Source organism: Melozone crissalis, unplaced genomic scaffold (assembly GCF_028551555.1).
Source record: "Melozone crissalis strain CALT ecotype California unplaced genomic scaffold, PUWL_Pcris_2 ptg000005l_1, whole genome shotgun sequence".
Classification (NCBI taxonomy): Eukaryota; Metazoa; Chordata; class Aves; order Passeriformes; family Passerellidae; genus Melozone; species Melozone crissalis.
In genome coordinates this window covers 19,146,854-19,171,392 of record NW_026535783.1, presented here as the reverse complement: position 1 = coordinate 19,171,392, position 24,539 = coordinate 19,146,854, and the positions used below count along the sequence as shown (strand labels likewise).

The 24,539-nt window shown below is 37.9% G+C and overlaps 1 protein-coding gene across 1 annotated transcript in view; it reads right to left on the bottom strand.

Moving 5' to 3' along the window:
- Window positions 1–6,185: 6,185 nt before the first annotated feature.
- The window catches only part of DTWD2 (DTW domain containing 2), a 66,367-nt gene continuing 48,013 nt past the window's right edge, over window positions 6,186–24,539 (bottom strand). The window contains exons 5-6 of the mRNA XM_054286149.1: window positions 10,534–10,662; window positions 6,186–8,385 (exon numbers count right to left, since the gene is read on the bottom strand). Of these exons, the coding sequence (XP_054142124.1) occupies window positions 8,215–8,385; window positions 10,534–10,662 (300 nt within the window). The 3' untranslated portion in view covers window positions 6,186–8,214. The remainder of the gene's footprint in view (window positions 8,386–10,533; window positions 10,663–24,539) is intronic.

Genomic DNA, 24,539 nt, shown 5'->3' with positions numbered 1-24,539 from the left:
TTTGAAAAGCAGTTCACGTTGCTTGAGAACTGGAGCCTGCTGCTATGTTAAACAGTAACATAACTCCCCTCGGTTCCATTTTAAAACAGAGCATTTGTGACAGCTTCAGAAGTGATACACATTAATCCTGTTTGGGGCTCAAGCCTACTGCACCCTGGTTATCCTATAGGACACAACTTATTAATACTTAAACATAAACATTAAGAGTATCATGCATTTTACATAGAATGCTTTGGTTCTAACACAATTTCTTCATTGAATCATTGGCCAGCAAAGCACTTGCTTCCATCTTACCTGAATTATTCATGAGGCATGTTCTTGTAGAAATCATCAACTTAACTGGAAGAATCACTCAGCAGAATACCCCTGTCATATTTTATTTTTTCCCCTTTATTAAGTTCCGTTTTTAATCAAAAGCACTGCATTTTTCCCCCAAGAAAGAAGTGGTGTATGAAGAATTTATTCATGATCATGGATTACCTGCCACACATCAGCAGCAGAACCTTAGACCGGAAGATGGACAACCTGCTGGGCAGAGGACGAAGTTCTTAAGAATTAGTGAAGAAATACAAATAGGTAGATGTTAGTAACATTTTGACATAAATAAAAATTGGTACAAGTAACTACTTGGCAAATATCTACTTTTATGAAGTAGTAATTGTCTCAAAATAAAGGCACTAATATGACCATAATTTTGGATGAACTTATAAAGGAAATGAAAATCACCTGTTGATATTGAATAGACACAATTTATACAATTATTTCACGAGGATTCTATTTCATCATGAAAGATGAAAACATATACATCACGCAACTAGCTTTCCATCTTCTGTTGTTGCTTCAGTAATATTAGGCAGAGAATATGCTCAGTATTTTACAGGCAAAAAAACCTCCGTAACTAAAAATCTACTAACTGTACAACTTGAAGTGAATTTAACCCAAATCACTACAATATACTCCGAAACTTCACAAAAGAAAAGTTCATATCTGCAAAAAGAGCAGCACATGACATTTTTTTAAAAATAATTTATTTCAACAGAATATAAAGATGAAGACTGAATACAAAATGTTATGAAATTCTCTAAAATGTTATTAAATTCTCTAAAATGTTATGAAATTCACATTACCATTTTCTCTGATTTCAAGGTGCTAGGAAGAGCAGATGCAAATTAAGAGTCAGAAACTCTCTTATTCTGTAACTCATACAGCTCTCCACATCTAATTCAATTCCTCTAACAATTTGTCTTGTGCTTCTGAATTTTAGAACTACCTTTAAAAAAGAACCAGAAATACTCAATTCCCTCTCCTCAAACTTCATTATCACTTTGACTTAGTACCATCTTCTCATACACACATTATGAAAACAACAGCAATAATTTAGAGCAATTTATGTCTGAAGTCAACAATGCTGACAGGTAAGTGAATGTTTCTTGCGAGATTATTAAGTACATTTCTCTTGATGTCCTTAAAAACCTTAAAGAGTACATATCCTAAAGAAGAGGCTGCATCCATGCACAGATTCACTTTTAAAGCTGTGATATTCAGCATTACAGTTTTGAGCTACACTATAGTCATGACCCTTTCCCCCATCTTTGAAGTGATACATGCCTCTAGAGACAGAAAGACAGAACTGTTTTTCTATTCTCTGCAACAGAAGGGCTGTGATTTTCCACGCTTCTTGAGAAGGGTATATAAGCAAGGACCTCTTGTTAGGATCTCTTAGGTAAAGAGTAAAATCTGGCCCTTAAAAGTTCGCTTTCATATTTTGTCTGTTATTATCAGACAATACTGACATTTTATTTTTTCCATTCCAGATAAATCCCCTGTAAACAGTAACTGCAACAGAAAGCAACGTTCACCTTTCTCATATCAAAAGCACATAATGCCGCAACAGTACCAGAATAGCTCTGCAAAATATCATCTATGATTCCACAGTGACAACAGGGTCAAAAGGAAACACGATTGCTGGCTGAACAGGCAGGGAGGATTTAGTTTTGCAGGCTGAGGTGTAGGTTCGGCTTGCTGGGCTAAAGAAACTCTCACTGATCACAGGGAGGTAAGAGCTCCCTAGAGGGTAGAAATGTTGTCTGTCTGGCAGGACACAGGTGAATGAAGCCAAGAGAATGATAATCTCACAACAGTTTCAAGATAACTGAAGTACGTACTTCATCTACGACCAATGCCAGCTCAAAGAAATTAAAGAAAATGTCTTTAGATAAGACAAGGGTCACAGACCATAACTGTTCAATGTTTTTGGCAAATACCTGACTACTAGCATCTTTCATTAACTAGTCCATTATTGATATATTTCAGAATGAAACAGAATGACTAGTAAGATTCGAATTATGTACAGCTCTATTAAACTCCCATGAAAAAAACATCAAAAAAGCAAACCAGGCACTACTCTATGGAATTTAATTTGCTGTGAAAAAGAAAATCCTAGAAAATAATATTTCTAGGGAAAATTATATGAATGAACTTTTCATTTGAACCTAATATTCCCCACAATACTGACTCCATACTTGGCATACACCAGCACATCTAGCACTGACTGAAGACATCCTATCTAATGCCTGAAAAAAACAGAGAACTTGATTTTGGATGAACTTAAAATCCCTTAGAGGACTACTTGAAGTATAATGAAGCACCATAAGCTGAAACATTAATATAGAGCAGTATAATTTTTTCCTCATTACCTTCTGCTGGTAATTATGGAAAAAATCAAACGTAATGTACATGACCTCAATTCTGCAAATGCTTAATCACTACAAGTATATGACCCATTTCTCAGTGCATCCATTTAAAATATCTTTAAAAAGAACATATAAAAATGCCACTAAAAATTTATTTTTACTTTTATTTACGCATTTTACACACATATATATATGAGTCATCAATAAAAGGAAAACAAGCAACTAAAATCAAGACTTTTTGTTTCATAGAAATTTAATTTTCCTTTTAAAACATATTTCAGAATGGTGATAAACTTCTAAAATTAAAATGCATTTTGTAAATACATTATCTATATTTCCATTCAAGTATATAAGCAGAAAATGGTTTCTACATTATTAATTTGCAAAATATTTTTGTAGTTCTCTTCCACTAACACATGAAGTTGGTATGTCTTCATGTGCTTTAAGTAACTTGTATATACTCTTTAATATCTTTCTTCACTGAGGGCAAATCTTAGCATTCAAGTCCAAAAGAATCTTTCAGTTACAGCCACTGAGGCTGTTACTGCTTCCATGGTCCCATAGGTAGAGCAATTCTGCTGCTGCTTACTGACAGAGGTACCTTCCCACATACAAAGGTACTTAGCATCTTTTAGGAAATACAATGGAATTCAAAGAAATATTTAGTAAATATTAAACCACTAAACCAAGGCAGCTAACCTAAGATATACTTCATAAACAGGACAATCCTGGTATTAAGTGGAACACCAAGCCACAGCGACAAGTACCAAGCTTTACAGCAGACATACCCTAACAACAGAAACAACTTTTACCTAAGTGTCTGTACTTGTTTGGCTGTGGTAGAGTTCGTTTCCTTCCACAGTGACTAATATGGGCTGTGTTTTGGATTTGTGCTGAACACAGGGCTGATAACACAGAGATGTTTGTTATTGCTGAGCAGGGCCAAGGCCTTTTCTGCTGTTTGTACTGTCACACTGGTGAGGGAGTTGGGGGTGCATGGGAGCCCAGGAGGAGACACAGCCAGGACAGGTGACCCCAACTCGCAGATTCTTACAGGCAAAGGGATATTTGCCTGACAGACATGCAGCCTGTCATGTCAGGCTGAATGACATCCTGCTCGACACATAAAGCGAGTGGAAGAAGGAAGAGAGGAATGTTCAGAGTGATGGCATTTGTATTCCCAAGTCTGTTACACGTGATGAGGCCCTGCTCTCCTGGAGATGGCTGAACACCTGCCTGCCCACAGGAAGCAGTGAATTAGTTCTTTATTTTGCTTTGCTGTTGTGAACAATTTTTGTTTTCCCTATTTACCTGTCTTTACCTCAATCCATGAGTTTTCTTACTTTTACCTCTCTAGTTCTCTTCCCGATCCTGCTGGTGCAGTAGCAAACAAGTGGCTGCCTGGGGCTTGGCTGTTGGCTTGGGTTAAACCACAACAGTCTCTCATCCTATTTAAAACACATACTCTTCTCTCCTCTTTATTTTTGTCTGTTATCTGTGCCTATGAGACAAAAGCAGCAGCTCTCACGGCTGGGAGTCTGGAAGGATTGTGAATTGGAATACAAGGAACAAACCCCATAACCAAAGCAATATGAAAGTCCCTGAAGTGCACATTTTGTAGAAGGGAGATAAGAAATGGCTGCAAAAGAACAGAAACAGTTCTGTCATTTTGGTTTTCTTCTCCTTGCACCTACTAGGGGACAGAGCTGGGGATGCAGCACTTGGGTGGTGTTTCAGTGCGGGAAGATGTGCATGCTTGTATGGCACCAAACAGCAGTCAGCCACAACTGCAGAAAGACTGAAGAGGGCTCTGAAACTGAAATGCCTGAGAAATTGCCACAGCACTTTAGTCTTCATGCAGGTTTCACTGAATAACAAAGGAACCATTTTTCTTCAAACAGCATACACAAAGCTGTATCTCTTCATTAACTGATTGAATGGTGTTAAACAGACAGAAAAAAAAGGACTAGGATTTTTAATATCAGCAGATGTGAAGAAATTCAGTTCTGAAGAGATGCAGTGGAACACACCACAGTAAATTAGGTACTTTATTGCTTTGAGGCAGAAACAAATATATAATTTATGTGCATTCATGTATATAGACATAAAACACACAAACATCAAGAGAAAAGCATGAACCACTATCTCTTTTAAAAAGTCCATTTTTTAATTAAATTTCAAAACAAGCAGGGAAGTTGTAGAAAATAATGCAACATAAGCAACTTTTTATCTAGTGTAGCAGTTGAGAAGAAAACCCTTGGTCTTAAAATAATTTTTGCCTCTTTTGAAGTCACTTGAAAAGTTTCCTTTTTATCTCAAGAAAAACTAATGAAAGAGTAATTTATTGGTAGTATGAGGAGTTTATTGGAGTTATGAGGCAACAAAATTACTATGCTGAAGAAAAATAAATTTATATTTGTCCTGAGCATCTCTTTAATAAGAAAGTATTCTAATCAAAAGGGGAGGTGTGGTTTGTGTTCTTATTTTATAACACTTCCATCCTTGTCTTTTTTCCATAGACTTACTCATACTGACTATGAAAATATGGTGTGCACCTTTGAAAAACATTTGCATGTGTTCAAAAGCCTGCTATCCATGCCACCAATTTCCCAACACATGAGACTGCAGCACACAGAAAGCAGATTTCATTTTGGAATAGCGATATTTGGAAGTACAAAGTGGACAAGGACAAAGGACCAAACATGAGAAGCAAACACATTCCTTCATTTTTAATCAATATCTTGTTAGACTGGTGGGTTTCACTCATTAATCTTTTGGTAAGGGAAAAATGAAATGGATTTACCATTACAGCCAAGTAAAATTGCAAATTAAATTTATTCTAATGAAATTGCTTACAAAGAGTGCTACTTCATCACACATAGCTTCTGTCAAGAGTTTGGACTTCAGAGTATTCATTTCTTTGAGGTAATGTATTTATTGGCAAATTCTGAATCCAAAAGATCTGAAAACAAACTTTCTAAATTCTTCCTCTTACCCTGTGCATATTTTCAAAATTATGCAAATCCCACCTAAAAAGTACGGTATTTTGTGTCTAATAGCTTCAAACAAATCTGAAACTGAACTTCATGTGACTGCTGTGCTGCACCTAAATGCCCATTACATTATAGCTGGGACATACAAAAAACCTCAAAAAATTAAAATGCCTGGAGGTTTGGAATGCATTGTTTTTAATTTTTTCAGTAACAGTTGCATATTGATTGATCTGGTATTGTACAACAGAGGAAATTAGCAATTAAAGGCTTCCATGCATCCAGCATAAGATCCTACAAAATCCTGTTATCCACAGGAGCAAAATTAAAAGAACTGAGGAATCAACAAAGCAAAAAAGTGCCTTCTGTATGATGTGCAGAATGTCTCCATTGCTGAAAAACATGAAAACTCTGCACAGATTCCACGTACAAGAGCATTTAACATAGGATTATAACTCAATTAAGGCAACTATCTCTCTGATCCTGTAATTCTAAGGCATTTTGCAGATGGCTATGAATCCCAGGCTGTAATACAAATTTCTTTCTGTTCCCTATAATATAAACTCACATATTATGTAAAGACACCTAAAATCTTCTGCCTGGTAAAATAAACTTCAAAATGTAAGTCAAAAGATACACTGCTTCTGGAGATCAATTTAAAATTAGCTAAATTAAATTAACGTATACAACATCAAATGCAAACATCATCCATGTATGTAAATATGACATGAACAATAAAGCTTAATTGATACCCATGTTTCCTCAAGGAGTTATTGACCATGTCCCAGGGCACAGGGAAGGAAGATTACCAGTCTAGCAGGTAAGTGGACACAGCATCCCACACAAGGTTCTGCACACAAATTACACAAGACTCCAACTTCAGACTCCAAGTTAGCCTGGAGATTGGTGTGCTACAGGAATAAACATGCCCTTGCTCTATTCCAATGTGAACAAAAGTGCATCTATGCTATCATTAATCATATGAGACTGGTTTGCTTCAGATTTGTCAAAACTAATTCAGCTTTGCTGAATTTAGTGACAGACACCGGATTTATCTAGACCGGGAGAAAAGGAAAAGGTTATATAAGCTTTGCTCACACAGCCAGACAAATTACATTGTTTATCTGTGCCTAAACAAAAGGTCACTATTAGCTCAGGGTCAACTAAAACTTCTTAGCTAATCTCTGGCCTAATTTTGACCTCTCTTATTAATTGCAGAAAAGCTTTCATTTAGTTGTGCTTACACATACCCTCATCCCACCTCCACCACACTCCTGTAGTTTCTTGTCTTACAGATCATAAAGTAAAGACAAAATATCTTTTTCTAAGACTAATTAGTACCCAATTAGCTTCATGTTGTTACCTAGAGGGGAACTGACAGTAAAGACAAACAATTAAGCATTTTAATCTCTTAAATGCAGGAGGCATCTATGTAGAAGAAAGGACTATCAGAACCTTTACTTCACTTTACTTTTCCCTCCAGATCATAAAATATTATTTCAGAAAGCCTGTAAAAATACCCAATTCTTCTGCTTCTAGCAATTCCCATTAGAAAGAAGTACATTTATACCATTGTTAGAAGTGAAAAACTAAACACATGAAGCCTAGAGGATCTATAATTATGTTAGTTGGCTGTAACCAGATATAATCATTTGTCATTGCATCATACTTCTTACAGAGCAGTTTGCACTGGGCTTGTTTAATTCCTTTAGTAGCATAATCATTGTATGTCAGAGTATGGGTATGATGTATTTACATCCACAGCATCTCCCCATCTGTGGAAGACTAATTTTTGCTCAAATAAAAGCAAAGCACCTGAGTTATAATTCCAAAAATCACGATTTCTACTTTTCTTTTCCTAAGTCAGAATTGGTCAATTTCTTGTAAAAACATATGCAGACTTCATTTAAAAATTAATTCTGGGAGAAACTAAACTTGACTGCATTGTAAAAAAATAAGTAAATTTACAAAAAGGAGTTCTAATTATAGAAGAAATAAAAATCTCAAAGTTAGAAAGAACTGTCCAAATAACATGCCTTATGTTCATCTGAACTAAAGAATATCGGAAATTACGCTTTGAAAGTCTACTGTAGTTAGATACTGAAGCTAAAAACCTCAGTAATATTCAACATAATTCTAACTGCTGAGGCCTTACCATTCTATCACATCCATATTCATATTTCTTGTCTTTTTGTACTGGTAAAAGTCTTTCCAAAATAAATTCATCCAGTCATACTGAGGATCATATCTGACACCCAAGCAATAACATAAGTCTAAATTATGTTCAGTTTTCTTCCTCTTCTCTACAGGAAATGAGAATGCTCCTCCATCATCTGAACAAAGGCACCTGGGTTAGTGCACAAATGAAAAAGCTTGTCCGTTACTGTTTGTCACACTGGTAGATAAACTCTTGCCTAAGAAGAACCTAAAAGGTGTTTTATTAGAGTATAGTCAACTGTTTGGATCAAATCCAGATTCATATTCATTTGCTAGCTGCAAATAAATCCCTCTGTACAGTCAGTACAGCTTTCTTATATTTTAACATTATTCACCAGAAGCTCCATTCTTCTGAGTTTGCGTTTATTCTTTGGCATGGGCTTGTCATATAAGCCATTTTTGAGAAGATGTTCCTTGCTGTGATGGATCTGGGCACCATGCTGAAGTTGGAAAGAGCATAAAGCTTGAAGTGGATGGAGTATAGTCTGCAGAAACATGAAGGGGTGGGGGACAAAAGAACCCCAAGCTTTTAGAAAGGTATTTTAGAGACATCAATTATTACCATTTTTTTAATTCAATGACTACTTTAAAATGCTAATAAAATACAATTTGGATGATAAATGCTGTTAAAATATACCCTTTGGAGACACAAAAGGTGGACCTGAACAGAAGATGTACTGAAAAGAATCACAGAGCAGTCATACATGACCTGCATGGTGCCATCCCTCACTCCTTCCTTTGGAACCACTCAATCTTGACTTCAGCCCCAGCCACATTACTGTAAGTTATGGCTTTGAGTTGACCTCAGCAATGGACTACAATCAATTACTGTGGCTTGGTCAACAAGCTGCAATAAAATAAGTCACAATAACTAAGCTGCTTGTGCTTGCACAAAAATCTCTTGAGGCAGGGTTTTAGGAAGAGAGGAGGGACTCACGATCAAGGTACCTGGACTGCAATCCTGGAGACACGACTGTGTCCCTGCTTCTGCCCAGAGGTATTGCATAGGATTAATGAAGCCACACAAACCAAATGTATCTTAAGTGGTCCCTAACTGTAGACTCTTCATTTTCTGGTTGCCTGGCTAAGTCAGGGGGGCCCCATGTGCAGATGTAAAGGTGTAAAGCAATCACATGTGTAACTGCAGTCAGCAGGAGTTGAGATTCTACTGAGAAAAATATGACTCTTAAGAGCACACAGGAAAATTAAGTGACATACCGGTTACCAAACCAGCAGGGTTTTAATTTCCATGGCTCTCAACTTCAGTTCACTGTGTCATATGCTGGGAATAGCACTCAGTTCAGAGACGGTACAAAGAATGCATTAATGTAGCTCTAGGCTACTGCAATGCTTAGAGAAAACAGAAATTTTGTCTTTGAAAAGTAGGCTGGGCCAATTCTCATTGGTAGGGGTGACTCAGAATATAAGACTGGTAACTATAGACATTAACTAAGCATTCACTGTAAGACAGAAGTTCTAGTGAAGGAAAAATATGTTGTCCTAGCACAACAAAGGAAAGGTAAATATAAAACCCCACAAATATACACAAGTTCTTAAAAACCATCTTTACCTGGAGTTCCAATTTCTGAGCCTTATTCTCTTGTGTGTCCATACACTTTGTCCAAATCTGGGGTTTATATCCAATTAATTTAATGTTACAGTGAGTCTAGTGTCACAGAGGCAGACACAGAGATGGCATACTATATGTTATCCCAGCTGCAGGAGCAATTTTTGACCTCGGCACCTTTTTTAGTAGGCAAATGTTTCATAGCTAATATACAAAAATATTAGCTAGCTGATGGAGAGCAGTATGAGCACTCCAGGGTGAAGACTAGCATGTAGGGGGTACACGGATGGGCTTTAAATCTTTTTTCACAGATCATTCACTACTGAATTCTGGGCACACAGTTGAATTGCAGACTTGGGTCAGTGGTGTAAAAGTACTTGTAGGTGTTTTTCAGAGGGCTTATTAAATTGATATTACTAATGTCAGCAACAAAAGATTAAGAAGGACATTTTTTTAATGACCTCTTCCATCACAGACTAGTGGGATCACAATTTACAAGGAAAGGCTAATGTCCAATTAGTATTCTCTGACCTGGGATAAACTTAAACTCAAGAACTATTAAGTCCCAAATTCCTCCAGTGACATGTAAGAGTTGTGAGTCAGCTGGTAGGCAGACATAACCCAGTGGGTTACATTCCATGACTGAGGAATGCAGGAGATCAGAGGACCTGGCTTAAAAAAGCATTTAATCTTCAAGATAGCTGTAAGAAGGTATTCAGATCATCTCTGCTGTCTAGTTTTTGGAGAAAACAATTTACCTCTTTCCATGCAGTAACATACCTTATCTCCCGTCACAAAATTAATTATGTTTTTCAGAGTTAAAGATCACTTTGTTGTGTTCGCTGTTGGAGCACAACGTGAAAGAGTCACAGTAATTTGAACGCTCCAGAGTTAATAAATGAAAAATGGTATCCATTGCTGCATTCTTGTTTTAGTTTGCTATGCAACAAAACTATTACAAATGTCATTAAGATTTTAACTGTCAAGTTTTACATTAATAGCGAAGTACCTTTGCTGCCCCTGTACCATTCATAAAAGAAAAACTCAGGTATTTAAGTTTACATACCTCTTGTATACTCTTATTTTTTTCCATGATGGAAAGAGCAACAGCTGCACATTCAAGAGTAGACAGACAGGTGTTTGTTGGTTGTGTACGAATTACATATTGACTTGAAATACTGGGTTTTAACTGCACCTGAAAAATAGCAAACTCTAGTAAAATAAACGGGCCAGGATAACACATGAGATACCTATTCTCTATACCGAGCAAAACACATCCCCTTTCCCTCTGTGTTCACTCATCTTCTTTTCTTTTTTCTTTTTGGTCTTCCAAATGCCATTGCCATGCTACTGTTCAGTGTAATACATGTGAGCCACCATCACAAATAAAAACTGCAAAACTGTAACTGTATGAATGTGCAAAGGAAATACAATTTTTTGTTAGAGAAAGACTAAGTGAAATTTCAGCAACTGATTTCAGTTGTCGTATATATATGCTATAGCAAAAATAGATTTATTCACTTATGCTTTTTTTTATTACTCTAAACACACACACACATGCAAGCTACAATGGCCACATAGTCATTAACATTTTATATCCTGGCAAAATATTATTTGTCAAAGTTCTGAATCTCAGACTTCTAGAAACTATTTATTCACACAACGAATTAGGTTTATTAGATTGATTAGAACTATTCGGAATCTTGTCTGAAAATAATTTACTGGCTCTGCCTGAAGCGATTACCACTTTACACTATCTTGAAAATTAAAGGATTTTAAGAAAAGGAAATTTAATTCAACCAACAGCTCCAAAAGCTTTTACCAAGTTTTTAAACAGTGGTTGAAACAACACCCAATTTACACTACTTGACTCTGTGTGAAAATTCAGATATTATTCCTGTATTCCTAAGATTTCCATCTCCACATATATCTGAAATGCAATTTGCAAAACAAATAATGTTTTAGCAATATTGTCAATATTCTTAAACAAAAATTCTCAGTTCTTTTTCCAACAACATTGTAGTGCAATACAAAAAACCCAGACACATCATTATAAAAGAGCAAGTTAATTTTCTTTTTTTTTAAACTCATCCCATGAATTGTCTTTTATTTTTCTGCTCCTTGAAAAAATGAGTAAGTGATTGCCCCATGGCCATAATATTGTTCCCATTTTGCCTGCCAGAAGTCTTTCGCCATTCCTCACTTTATTCAATACTTTCCTCCTCCACTTTTCTCGTTTTTCCTTTTATTTGAAATATTTTATTTTCCTTCATATCTCTTGCAAGCAATTACCCATGCCTTAAAGTTCAAGGTATCCTATTTATAAAAGGAAAAATTCCAGACTGCTGAAGAGACATAAATAAGTAAGATGAAATTCCACTGCCTTACTTGTCCCAATTTAAATGAAATTAAAAATAGTAAAATAAAAAAAGGAAACAAGAAAAGAGCAAAAGGCATTCTGGAAAGGACAAGCAAGTTAGCTATAAAAAGTCAATTTATTCAAATATAGGAAAATTCAGAAAAATTAATCTTTTCTTGCCTATCTTCTTCAATTTGGCATGGAAAAACCAGAAAAGAGTAAAATTACTTCAGAGGAAAAAAAATGTAGAATGTAGACATCAGTGTAGGTAATGAAAAGAAAAAGAAGATAGTATTTTCATTTGTTATTCCTCAAGGTTTTCTTTGGTTTTATGCCTTCTCTCTCCGACCATGTCTTCACCACAGCAGCATAGGAAGCCTAGTTATTTGAAGTATACAGAAAACTATGCTGGAAGAAATGGTCCCTACTTAGAAACTTCTACCTAGGTATCAAAAAACAGAGTGAACTCAGTCCATCACTTCTCCAAGACATGTCTTGAGCAGCAAAGCAGACATATATTCACACTTTTTCTCAACAGCTGAAAGCTACATTCTTCCTGGAGTATCTCTCCAGAGGCTAAAACCCCTGGTGGAGCACCTGCAGGCCCACTGGCTTCCCCCTCTTTGGACAGCGCCATGAGGCTTTTTTTTCCTACGAGTTAGGAATAGTTCTGTCTGCTGCTTTCTACACTTCATTCCTTGGGTCTCATACTGAAAAACACTTGAAATAATCAACATTCCAGAAAAAGAAAACCTATCAATGACTGCAAGACAACTTCTATAAAGAGAAGAGGCCTGCACACTGCCACACAACCATGGAGCCAAAACCTGTGTAACTGCAGCTCTCAAACAACCGGCAAGGCACAAAAGGGCAACTTTATAGCAACAGCAGCAGCAACTAAGTTTCTTCTTTCGTGAGTCGAAAGAGAAAGGATGGAAACAAGTGTCCCCAACCATTTTTCTGAAAAATTACATCTTCCTTGGGATAAGATTAAAATACCAGAGAGAGGGGTGGAGATCAGAGGAAGAATGCTTGATCAAGACAACTGCCAGCTACAGTTTGTCTTAGGCTTCTTTCAGCATGCATTTTACCCTACTCTTTAAAGTAGCACAACCTAAATAAATCATCCCTAGTCACCTGAAATACAGTCAGGGTAGTCTTTGTCTACTGCAAATTGGGCAGACTCATCAAAGCTCCCATCTGAAACTAGATACATTTACTGAACCAATAAAACATACAATACTCCACCCACTCAGAGCATAAACTGAATGGTAAAACAAAGCAGAAACAATACAGAAACCAAAACAAATTAGCATAGTTACTAAATATTTCAGACACAGGAAGATATCTTCTTGGAAAAAATGCCTAGACATATGAAATATTTAAATGTCCTCAGACTTGATCGGGCAGGAAGATGACTTATTTCATTTTTCCCCAAGAGGTCTAAACTTGCACTGCCTTTTGTGCAGTTAATAGTTTCAGATACTATGTTGCAACAATCTCATCCAAGTTTCTGCATTATCTATGTGCATTATTTCTTTATCTGTCACCTGTGTATCTCAAATCCAGCTGAACAAATTTAGTTCGAATTTACAGAAATATTCATACAGTTAACTTAAACAAAATCAGACTATCTGCCTCCTACACCAGACTTCAAAATCTCAGTTCAAAATGAGTATACAAAAATACCCTGTTTAAGTACATTTCAAAATAACAATTATGACATTTTAGAAGCGCTTCTCCATAAAATGACAGATACCACAATACAACAACTTGTTTGTTTTTGCTTCAAAGTAATTTGGAAATCATATGCACACTTTGGAATAATATCAATTTCCATCAAAATACAGAAATGACAAGTTGAAAAAACAGCAGCCAGTTTAATATTGCTCACAAAAATAAAAAGAAAGAAGATGGAAACTATCTCAATCAAGTCAAACTAGAGAGAAATTTAGATAATCTGAATGCAATTACTCACTGGGATTCAGCCAAGACACTGAAATTAGTGTATCTGTTCTTTGTAAGTGCGAAGGAGTTTGGGGACTTAATTTCCAAGCCATCAGAAGTAGGAAGCAACACATAAAATAAAGTTTCATTTCTATCTGTAACTGAAGACTCCTGCTTCAAAAGCTTGAATTTCAGCAAATCTCACAAACTGTTACACTAACTTAACACTGGCTTATCTGCCAATGCACCATTCCCTCAGCAAATGCTACAGCCTTTGAGCATTTACAAAGGATTTGAACCACAGAAAAAATTGTGACCCTTCAGTGTTTCTTGGGGGCAGAGCTTTTCTTCCTGAGTCTTCTTTGAACATGCTCCAGGCAACTAAAGACCCAGCTGATCTTGTTCAGCTGTTCAAAATTGAGAGGAGTAAAAGAGTTGCCTTGATGGGGTCAAAGACCTGCTGTTTGAAATTTTAAAAATTTAAGTCAGTAAAAACAGGAAACTGATTTCTGCTTTTATTTTAAATAATAGAACTGGAGGTCTAGCAGAAAGCTTTGAGTCCTCTCCTTAATATCAGTATCTTTCTATCTTTTCTGTGTTAATTTCTTCATCACTGCTCTTACCAGCTTTATCCTCACCAGCTTTACTCTCCAAGAGAACCCAACATTATGCAAAATTATACTTGGAAAATAATGCATCACCAAGAATTCAAAAAAGTTAGTACATCTGTTTCACAGGGCACACTAAACAATTCTTGCCTGTTTTACAGGCATCTCAAAAAAGGGAGAGGTATAATATATTTTTCTGTGGCTTCTATAAAAAACTTAGTACTTAAGATCCCTTCCTCTTTATGTTGATAGTGTCTTTTGAAAATCTGAATGTCAGCTTGGGAATTAATTTGCTTAACTTTTCAAGAATGAAGGAAGAAAATACCATCTGTCCTCCTGCTTAACATAGGCACTAGTTACTCATCATATTAATAAATACCTTTCAGAAAAAAAAATTAGCCATTCCTTTAAACTAACTCAAAAGGCACCAAAAAAAACTCAGAAAGAGTACAATCACCTCTTGCTATCTTGCCCATCCTTCTAGAACCTAAGAAAAAATTGCTTTCAAGGTGCTTAAGGCAGTAAGAGCATTCTCTGGAAGCTACTGCAAAAACAACCTCAGACAGAAGATGGGTGACAGACAGGGTAAGATCTTTCATTCAGTATCCAACTTGCACAAGCACCTTTTACCTGTAAGCCAAAACAGTTTTCCGTATCTTACAGACATTTCATGCAGTTAGTAAAATTAACTTTGTGCTGGAGAAGACAGGCTGAGTAAATTTAGTCTCAGCAGGCTACTGAAATTTAAATCAAGAATATAAATAAATTATCTTGTTCAAAACCTTGGCTTTAATTTAAAGTGACATCTTAAGAGCACTCTCTTTCTAAAATACTGGAGGGAATAACTGCCATGCAACTGTCACAAATGGACAGCCTGAAAAAGTAGATACCTGTCACAAAACACTCAATCCATGAGGGCATGACTTTAAAGACTTTGATGACTGGAAAAAGGGAAACATAAACTCCATTTTTGAAAATGGAAAGCAGAAGATCTAGGGATCTACAAAGAAGTCTCATCTGCCAGGCAAGCTTATGAAGCAGATTCTCCTGGAAACCATGCTAAGACACATGGAAAACAAAGAGGTGACTGGAGAGAGCCAGCATGGCTTTACAGAGTGATGGAGCTGCTGGTGGATAAGGGAGCACTGGTGGATAAGGGCAGAGCAATGGGCACTGTCTACCTGTACTTATGCAAAGCTTTGGACACTGTTTCACAGGACATCCTTGCCTTCAAATTGGAGACACAGAGTAATGAAAGGACAAGGAGTAATGGGTACAGTGAAAGAGGGAAATTTACGCTAGATATTGGGAAGACATTTTTACTGCAAGGGTGGTGAGACACTGGAACAGGTTGCCTAAGAATGAGTTGTAGCCATTACTCCTTGTCCTGTCATTACAGTTCCTGATGAAGGGTCCCTCTCCAGCTTCCCTGCAGGCCCCTTCAGATCCTGCAAAGCTGCCATGAGATCTCCACACAACCTTCCCTTCTCCAGGCTGGACATCCTCAGCTGTGTCAGCCTGGCATTGTAGGGGATGTGCTCCAGTCTGTTGACTTCATGTTCCTCCTCTGGACTTGCTCCTACAGTTCCATGTCCTCCGTGTGTTGGGGACACCAGAACTGGACACAGCCCTGCAGTGGGGTCCCACCAGAGCAGAGCAGAGCAGAGCAGAGCAGAGCAGAGGGGCAGAATCCCCTCCCTCGCCCTGCTGGCCACGCAGCTTTTGGCACAGCCCAGGGCACGTCTGGCTTTGTGGGCTGTGAGCACACACTGCTGGCCCGTGTGGAGTTTTCCATCTGCCATCCCCACCAAGTCCTGCCCCACAGGGCCGCTCCCAATCCCTTCTCTTCCCGACCTGTGGGTGTGCCTGGGATTGCCATGCCCCGGCTGTACGAGCTGGCACTTGCACTCTATTGAACTTCTTGATGTTCCCGCAGTCCCACTTTCCAAGCCTGTCCAAGGTCCCTGTGTCTGGCATCCCTTGCCCCGGGCATGTCCCTGCCCCACACAGGGTGGTGTCATCAGGGAGCTTGCTGAGGGTGCTCTCGATGCCACTGTCCCTGTCACCAGCAGAGGTGTTGAACAGTATCAGCCCCAGTATCAGCCCTGAGGGACATGCATAACCCCATTCGATTCTTGTATGAGTATTTACAAGTACAAGAAGCAAAAAAAACCCAAAAGAAAAAAAAAAAAAAAAACAAAAAAACAAAAAACAACAAAAAAACCCCAAAAAAATCCAAAAAAACACCCCTGACCCCCCCAAAAAAGGCAAGAAACAAAAAGAAACCACCAACCAGGAGGCCTTGCTATCCTTAAAGGAAGCTAAATAGATTGGCCTTCAGTTAAAACAAGTAACTGAAATAAAGTCCAAGTGCACATAAGCTGCAGCTCTAACCCAAAAGGAACAGTTTTATCTCCTGTAAAAGAACACCGCATGAGGCAGATAAAAATGTCAAAAAAACTAAGAGCTAACAGACAGTAAAAGTCTGTAAGGAAAGGAAAATATTCACAGGTAAGACATTAGAGAAGATAGGACTGACCTAGGAATATCTGGACTATATATTCTGCAAAAAATAATTGAAATACCATTTGGTTATGGTCTCAGTTTTTGTAATTGCACAATTTGACCTATACCTGAGGAAATACATAATTTAATACTGCCATTAAGTTATGGAAAAATAATTATATTTAAGTTCATGTCATATAGGCTATTCATGCCACTTCGTAAAATGACTATGCATTTCCAGGTAATTTCCAGGCATTGTATTTTTTTGTATTTGGAGAAGAAAAAATCTAGAAATTATTTCTGGTAATATCTCTCTTGCTCTGCTTACATTTAAAAAATTAATGTCAGCCAACAGTTCAATATTTTATGCAGCACTATTCTTTTAATAATTAATAGAAGAGGAAAGTGTGGCAAGTAAATTCAGTGTGCAGAGTATGAACACAGAGAATGGGGTCATGAAATCAAGAAAGAAAAATTAATTACTTGTTTTGTTACAGCCATTTAACTATAATTACCCAAAAATATCAGAAAATTGAAAATGCAAATTAAATACCTCAGTGTCAAAATGTAGCATCAATGCAATGATACTGTTCTTTGGAACCTACCAATTATTTTTGTTTTGTGTAATTTCTTGTTTTCTTACTGTATGGGAAGAGCAGTAGGCACTTTCTTGGACAGAGGAAAAGCAGCAGAAGAAGCTCCTGAGAATAATTTTGGCAAGGGCAGAAGGGAATATGAAAAAAAAAAAGGGTAAAAGAATAAAAAAATTTTCAATTAATCTAGCTATTGAAAAACAAATTCAATCAAAATTAAATATATTTCCAGTTTACCTTTTACAAAATGTTCTTATCCCACGAGAATATCTGCATGGGTATAACGGTACAAAATTTGCAAATGCTCCTGAATTGTTCTAGCACCTGGAAATTCAGACATCTGTCGAAGGGTTTGACAACAATTATGAGAGAAAAGGAAAAAAAAAAGCTTCTGTCCAAGTGTGAGGAATCAGTTCAGTTTTGTTATGCCTCAACAATAGCTGTCAGAGGCAAGTGGGAGAGGCTGCACATGTCCAGGAGGCAGCTAGGAGAAGATGGAGGAAAGCCTTGTTCCTGGGGGGACTCTGCTTGGCAGCCATTTCATGTCTCACAGGGTGCAGGCAGTCAGCAGGGGGACACCACAGACACTGCACCAGAGACACTCTCCAGTCAGTGGCAAAAGGTGTCTGCCAATGGACTGCCCTGGGACATCGGGCCAATGGTCTCCTGTCAGCAGGTGGACTTTGGGAGGAGCCAGGACATAAAAAGTAACTGCACAAGAAGCTCTGGGGGGGCCGTTCTGCTCTGTGCCTTTTGACTCCTGGGGGGCTTTTCAAACATGATTTTGAGTGTGGGCTTTAGGCTTGGGGCCATCCTTTTGCTTTTGAGACTTGGTGATCTGGGTTTTTTTGAGACTTGCTTTTTGAGACTTGCTTGTCGCAACTTGCTTTTGAGTTGAGGCTTTTTGAGCCTTACACTTTTGCCCTGGCCCCAGCCTTTTGGCTCTCTTGTCCTCGCTGGCTCTTGCTCGCCTTCGCATCTGCCCTGCCCTGTGCCCTGACCAGCGCCCTGCCTGCTTCACCTCTGTGTCCCTGCCTGAGCCACCTGTGTCCAACCCAGCCTGCCTCCGAGCCTGCCCACAATCGTGATTCTCACCGTGACTCTGTCCAGATTGCTGGACCTTCTCCCTTGTGAGCATCCCTCCCCTTGTGTCTGGTTGCCCATCACCACAGTAGCCGTCCACAGCCCGTGCCCCATGGACACAGACAACAACCCCCTGACCTCCAGGGTAATGCTCTCCCTTTCCCTCTGTTCTCCCTCTATCCCATTTTTCTTCCTCTTGCTCTGTCTTCTCTAGCCCTCCTTTTTATCTTGCTCTCTCATTACCAATAAATGGTTCTCAGATGCAATGTTTGCCCTTCTTGGCTTAATTTTGTTCCCAACCATCATTATTAAAAGAACTCCTTGTGGTTCCCCACAGTGAAACACAACACCAAGAATAAAGAAGCATACATATCTGACATCTGGTAAATCATCTCACACCTTTCAGTCACAAAGAAAATGTCACTGTATTGAGAGGTAATAAATACATACTTACCAGAAAAATGTCAATGACCAATGTCATTCAAATTAACCTAAATGTCACATGGACAGAATACTGTTGATTGCTCAGCATCATATCTCAACTAAGCCTACAATCCTGACCCAAAATAATTCCCAGTTCTCTCTCTTTGATCTCAGTTTTCTTAAACAGCAATTTCTAACAGTCCTAGCATAAAACATTTTGTTGTCTTGAGATTAATTTTGGTTTTTATGTTTTGGTTGTAATAAAACAGCAGCTACAAACAACACATCAAACATTTCACAATATGTAACAGCTGTTAATGATTATGTTTATCTTACAAGTCATTATAAACAGGATAGGTTATTAACTACTTACTTAATGAAAACAAGTTTTCTTGCTACAGCAAAAATTGCACAGTTGGAGAAAAACCAATATAATGCACAAACAAAAATTTACTACCAAGGCTCACAGGGCCTCCTCCGCTCTAAGGACAACTAGGCTACCCTGTGGGATTATTAGTAAAATCACTATTAGTACACACTAGTGTCATACACAGATAGATAAGAAATGTGTTTGGAACAAGTCAGTGAAAGTGCAGTGTTTTCCTTCCATGAATACGGATGGATGGTTGAATCCTTACTTTCCAGGACCAGCCTTACTACAGTTTTCCCTGCTGCAACCATTGTGGCTGGTCTTTGTTGCCTTGGCTTCTGATTTATCTCCTGCCCACCTGCACTTTTTATTCATGATCATACTTCTTTCCCTTGCAGAATTAAACTGGGCATTGTTCATTTATTTAGAGTTCTATGGCAAAATTTAGTATTGAATTTCTCGCATGCAAATTGTAAACTGTAACAAATAAAAATAGAGTGAAAAAAAGCATAAAGATAAAAGGGGACTGTAAAAAAACTCATTTACTACTTCGCACTATTTATTATTTAGCCCTCATAAAATCACTTACTGAAGTCTCATAACTGTGGAGATGAGAAAAAGTATTTTTCTCTACATCTCCTGAGCTCATTGAATAGGAGATTTTATAAAAAATTCAGAGAACAATCAGAATAAGAGTCAATTAAGATACAGCCAGATGATAACAGTGACTTGGTATTTTGCTTTTGCTTCTGTTCTGGGTGTTTTCTGTGTGTAGATGAACAAATGGTTTTGTATTTCTACTTTTACATTAATTGTAATCCACTGTGAAGATGTTAGACAGTTTGCTATACAACATAAACTGTATTACACTTGTGTCTGTGAGCACTAACTACATTAGAAGGAAATTTTAACTTTCTCTGGAAGGAGTTTATGTAAATGGCCGAGTACACTTTAGAGTAACTGCTTGCTCCATCAATGAAATTCCTCTCATTTTTGAACATGTTTTCAGAAACAAAACACTATTCATTCCTTATTCCTCTAGGCTTGAAAATGGCAAATTCACAAATAAAGTTTTCTTATCTGAATATACCAAAGGACTAGATTATAAACTTACTGTTAAAAAATATAACTATTCAACGAACCTCAAAACATTACAGTTTCTTCACCAACTCATTCATGACTTTACCCATCATTAACGGAAAAATAAAGAAATTAAATTCAGCATTTGCTCAGCTATGCATAGTGCATAGCTGAGCAAATGAAGTTATGCATTAATTTTGTATTGATAGTTCTGGTATTGCTGCAAGTTGAATTGCTGACAGAAGACCCTACAGCCAACTACAATTCAGTGTCCTACACCTTTTGACACTTTAGCATTTCATCACATCTACCATGTAATTTGCTTTAAACCAGGTGGCATTTTATGACTTCCTGTCTAGCATTTAACCCTTCAGGGGAAGCCCATGGGACTCTTCTACCTAGTAACTTCAGTGGCACCACTTCTACTGAAAAGCAGGTTGACCCATAGAGGAAGGGGGTTTTTTAATGTCTTTTCTTTTAAATAAAAGGAGTGGCAAGAGTTTGTCCCTTGCTTTCCATACTCCGTGAGCAGCTCTTTTCTTTCTTTCTTAGTGCTCAGTGAAGTCCTGAGAATAACTGGCACAGCTCTTCACTGATTCCTACAGAAGAGGGTTAAGAATGCTCTCCCAAAGAATCCCTATGATGACAGAGTTTCAAGCAAGCTCTTTGATAGGATTTACTCTCAGACATCCCATACCACCTGTGAGTCCACGCTTACCCCACAGAGGCCACACAAACACAATCCAGTAAATGCTACTCACTTTGCACAACATGAAGTTTTGACAAGAGCAACAAGGTAAGTTGGCAAAGAATTCTTTAAACAGATGTTGATGTGACTGACTTTGGTGATAGATCAAACCTCTGGAATCTCAAGGAGCAGTTTGTGTTGACAGCTACTCAGGCATATTACATGATGGTCAGTGAACAATTGAAAAGAAACAGAAATGCCGAAGTGTTTAATAAATATTTAATCACAACTTCCAAACTGTAACAGATTTGGGCCATGTTTCTCAGAAGCTGAGAATAAGAAAAGCTCCCCCTGCCTGACAAATTGCTGAAGTTCTCTTCCATTGACTGGAGTTCTAGACAGCATATAACCTTGACATTTCAAATTTATAGAGCCTTTTCAGAAGACAGCACATCAACTATAAAGTGGTATCATTGCTTTTAATTAATCAGTTTATGAGGTGAAAGAACACAGTTTCTTGTCATCAGTAACACCTTTTGTACACCTTCCCTTTGTATTGAAGACAGTGAAGCATTTTGAAGGATTTTTTTGTAGTACTATGGCATTTTAATTTAACAGTAAATGTTCTTAACAACCTGATTATATTGTTTGCAAATAGAATTATGTTTAGCAGACTGTACCCATCCTATGCACAGGGAGAGAATGTCACAAAAAGGTCAGACAGAAGGGAGTAAATAAACTCAGCAGGAATGACCCTTTGACAAATGCAGTGCTGAGTAAGAACATTTGTGTAGTACCTTGAAACTTTGCAGTCTATTGCCACAAACAAGTTCATAAATCATCCTGAGGGTCTTGCCTCAAAACCATTATGTTTACCTTTAATAGGTAGCAAATGTACAACCTATTTTAATAGCTTTATGATGATGCATTTTACCGCAGGATTCCTAGGATCTCATATAAACATGAGCAAACAGCTTAAAAAATGTTTAAGAAAGAAAGCATATGGTAGCATTTACCTTACCTACTAGCAGATCACATTTTTTCTAGTTCTTTTCAAGGCCATCAAACTGTATAATTAAGAATACCTAAATTCAATAGGAAAAATGGGGAAAACTGAATTTAAGAAAATGTTTAACTACTCTGGGCAAAATTTTGCCATTATACTAGAGCTGAAAGCCCATCATACATGGGAAGACATCAAAATCTCAGTTTATTTATTTATTTTCACAGAATCATAAAATAGTTTAATTGGGACTTTTCAAGGGTCATTTAGTCCAGACCCCTCCACCTGGCCTTGTTGAACCTCATGAGGCTTCCACAGGTCCACTTCTTGAGCTCATTCAGATGCCTCTGAATGACATCCCATCCTTCAGGAGTGTCATCCCATCACTCAGCTTGTAGTCATCTGCAAATCTGCTGTGGTTGTACCTGATCCCTTTGTCTGTGTCATTACTGAAGACACTAAATAACACTGCTTCCAGTAGAGACCGCTGAGGGTACCACTTGCCACTGATTCCCATTGGGACACTGAGCCCCTGACCCTCACTAAACCACTACCCTCTGGATGTGACTGTTCACCTACTTCCTCATCCACCTAACAGTCTACCTATCCAATCCATCTCTCTCCAACTTAGAGAAAAGGAAGTTGTGGGGAACCCTGTGAAAAGCTCTACAGGAGTCCAGATAGATGACACCTGTAGCCCTTTCCTGTAGCCCTGTCCACTGATGTAGTTCCCTCACTGTAGAAAGGGTTGGAACTAGATGATGATGGATTTTTAAAGTCTCTTCCAACCCAAACCATTCTATGGTTATACAATTTGCAAAAGAAATTTTTGTATACACTACAGAAGACTCTGAACTAATGGCCAAGGCAGCAAAAAGCAAGTAAGGTGAGCTGCAACGAACTCAGGTACAAACAAATACTGGAGAGGGTATCCAAGAGACTGGGTGGATTGCTGGCTGGAACATTTCGGGGGCATGGAGCATAAAGGCACATCCTGGGCTGGGCCTTGCCTTTGATGAGGTGATGCCTTGCACTGCACACCCTGCTCTGGGCCTGTATCCCAGCCCTACAGTGGCCAGCACTCCCTGGCACAACACAGGCAATACTCCACATCTGGCCCTGGAGCCCCAGTCTTGCCCCAGAGTGGCCAGATGAGGGAAGTCCCACCTGGGGAAAGGGCACAGGAAAGCCAAAGTGTAGCTTAGCCAGGACATAAAGCAAGCACAGGTCTTGGCTCTATTTCCTGCTGGACTTCCTATCAGCTGAACACCACGACCAGAAAGGTATGCTCTTTTCTACAGCTTTTCTGTCTTTCTCTCTTTCTTCTTGTAATTTCCTCTTCCTGGAGTTTTGAGAAACTTAAAATGGGATGGGCTTGGAGCCTGTTAAATTGAATGGGGCACCAAGTTAATGCTTTTTGAAGTGTTTTATGTTGAGTGTATGTTGCTTTAAACTTTTGCCAGCATTCTCTGCTTTTCTGAAGCTGCCATTAAAGCTTTTTTTGTTGTTTGACTGCTTGAGGATATCTTGTCAGCATTTCTCCTATGCATCTAACTCTGAGTAGATGTGAGCCCCTTTAAGAAGCTTGCCAAGCCATTTTTTGGGGGCTTTATAGGCATTACTTTACATGTGATGGAATTAAATCTACAAAGACTGCACATTAAGAGAAAGTCTTGCATAAAGTTAATCAGTCATCATATTTCATTACTACTACTAAACAGAAGATCAGCAAATTGGATCCCAGTTCCAATTAACAATTAAAAGAATTTCTGCACTGCACCAACAGTTTTTCAATTTGTATTACAACAAGAAGTGTTTAAGGTGCATTTTGTGCAAAGATTTCAATGCAGGAAAAATCTTATCATCAGTGGTATTGCCAAAGTGCATGACAATTTAACAATTCCAAATCTGGTTCAGGATTTGAAATGTTGTCTTCTCTATACAAAAAGTTCAAAATGTACACAGATAATGTAGTTAGAGGCCTGAGTTTTCTTCTAGTTGTCTGTGAATTTTTGTGCCCTTTTTTTAATAGGAGGCTTCTGGTCTGAATGGAACAGCATGTGTGCATTCAAGCAAGCAGATGTGCATCTAGCTCTTGGGCGCTAAATTTTGCATAAAATTTATAATTATAATCCCAAAATCACATTGCTGACGAGTAAATTGCCCAGTTGCAAAAAAAAAAAAAAAAGTTTTTTAATATGCTTTCATTAACATTTATCTACAGTGAATTTCCTGTACTGTATCTGTACTGTATTAATGTCCAGTTACTGAAATTCACACTCCTTATAGAACTCCCCACTGTGTTATCACTATCACTTTCAATTACTTTCTGCCATGATGACATTTTGTCACTTAACTAGTATACCTTCGGTATTACTTCAGAATATGTTGAACAACCTGGATTCACTGCAGG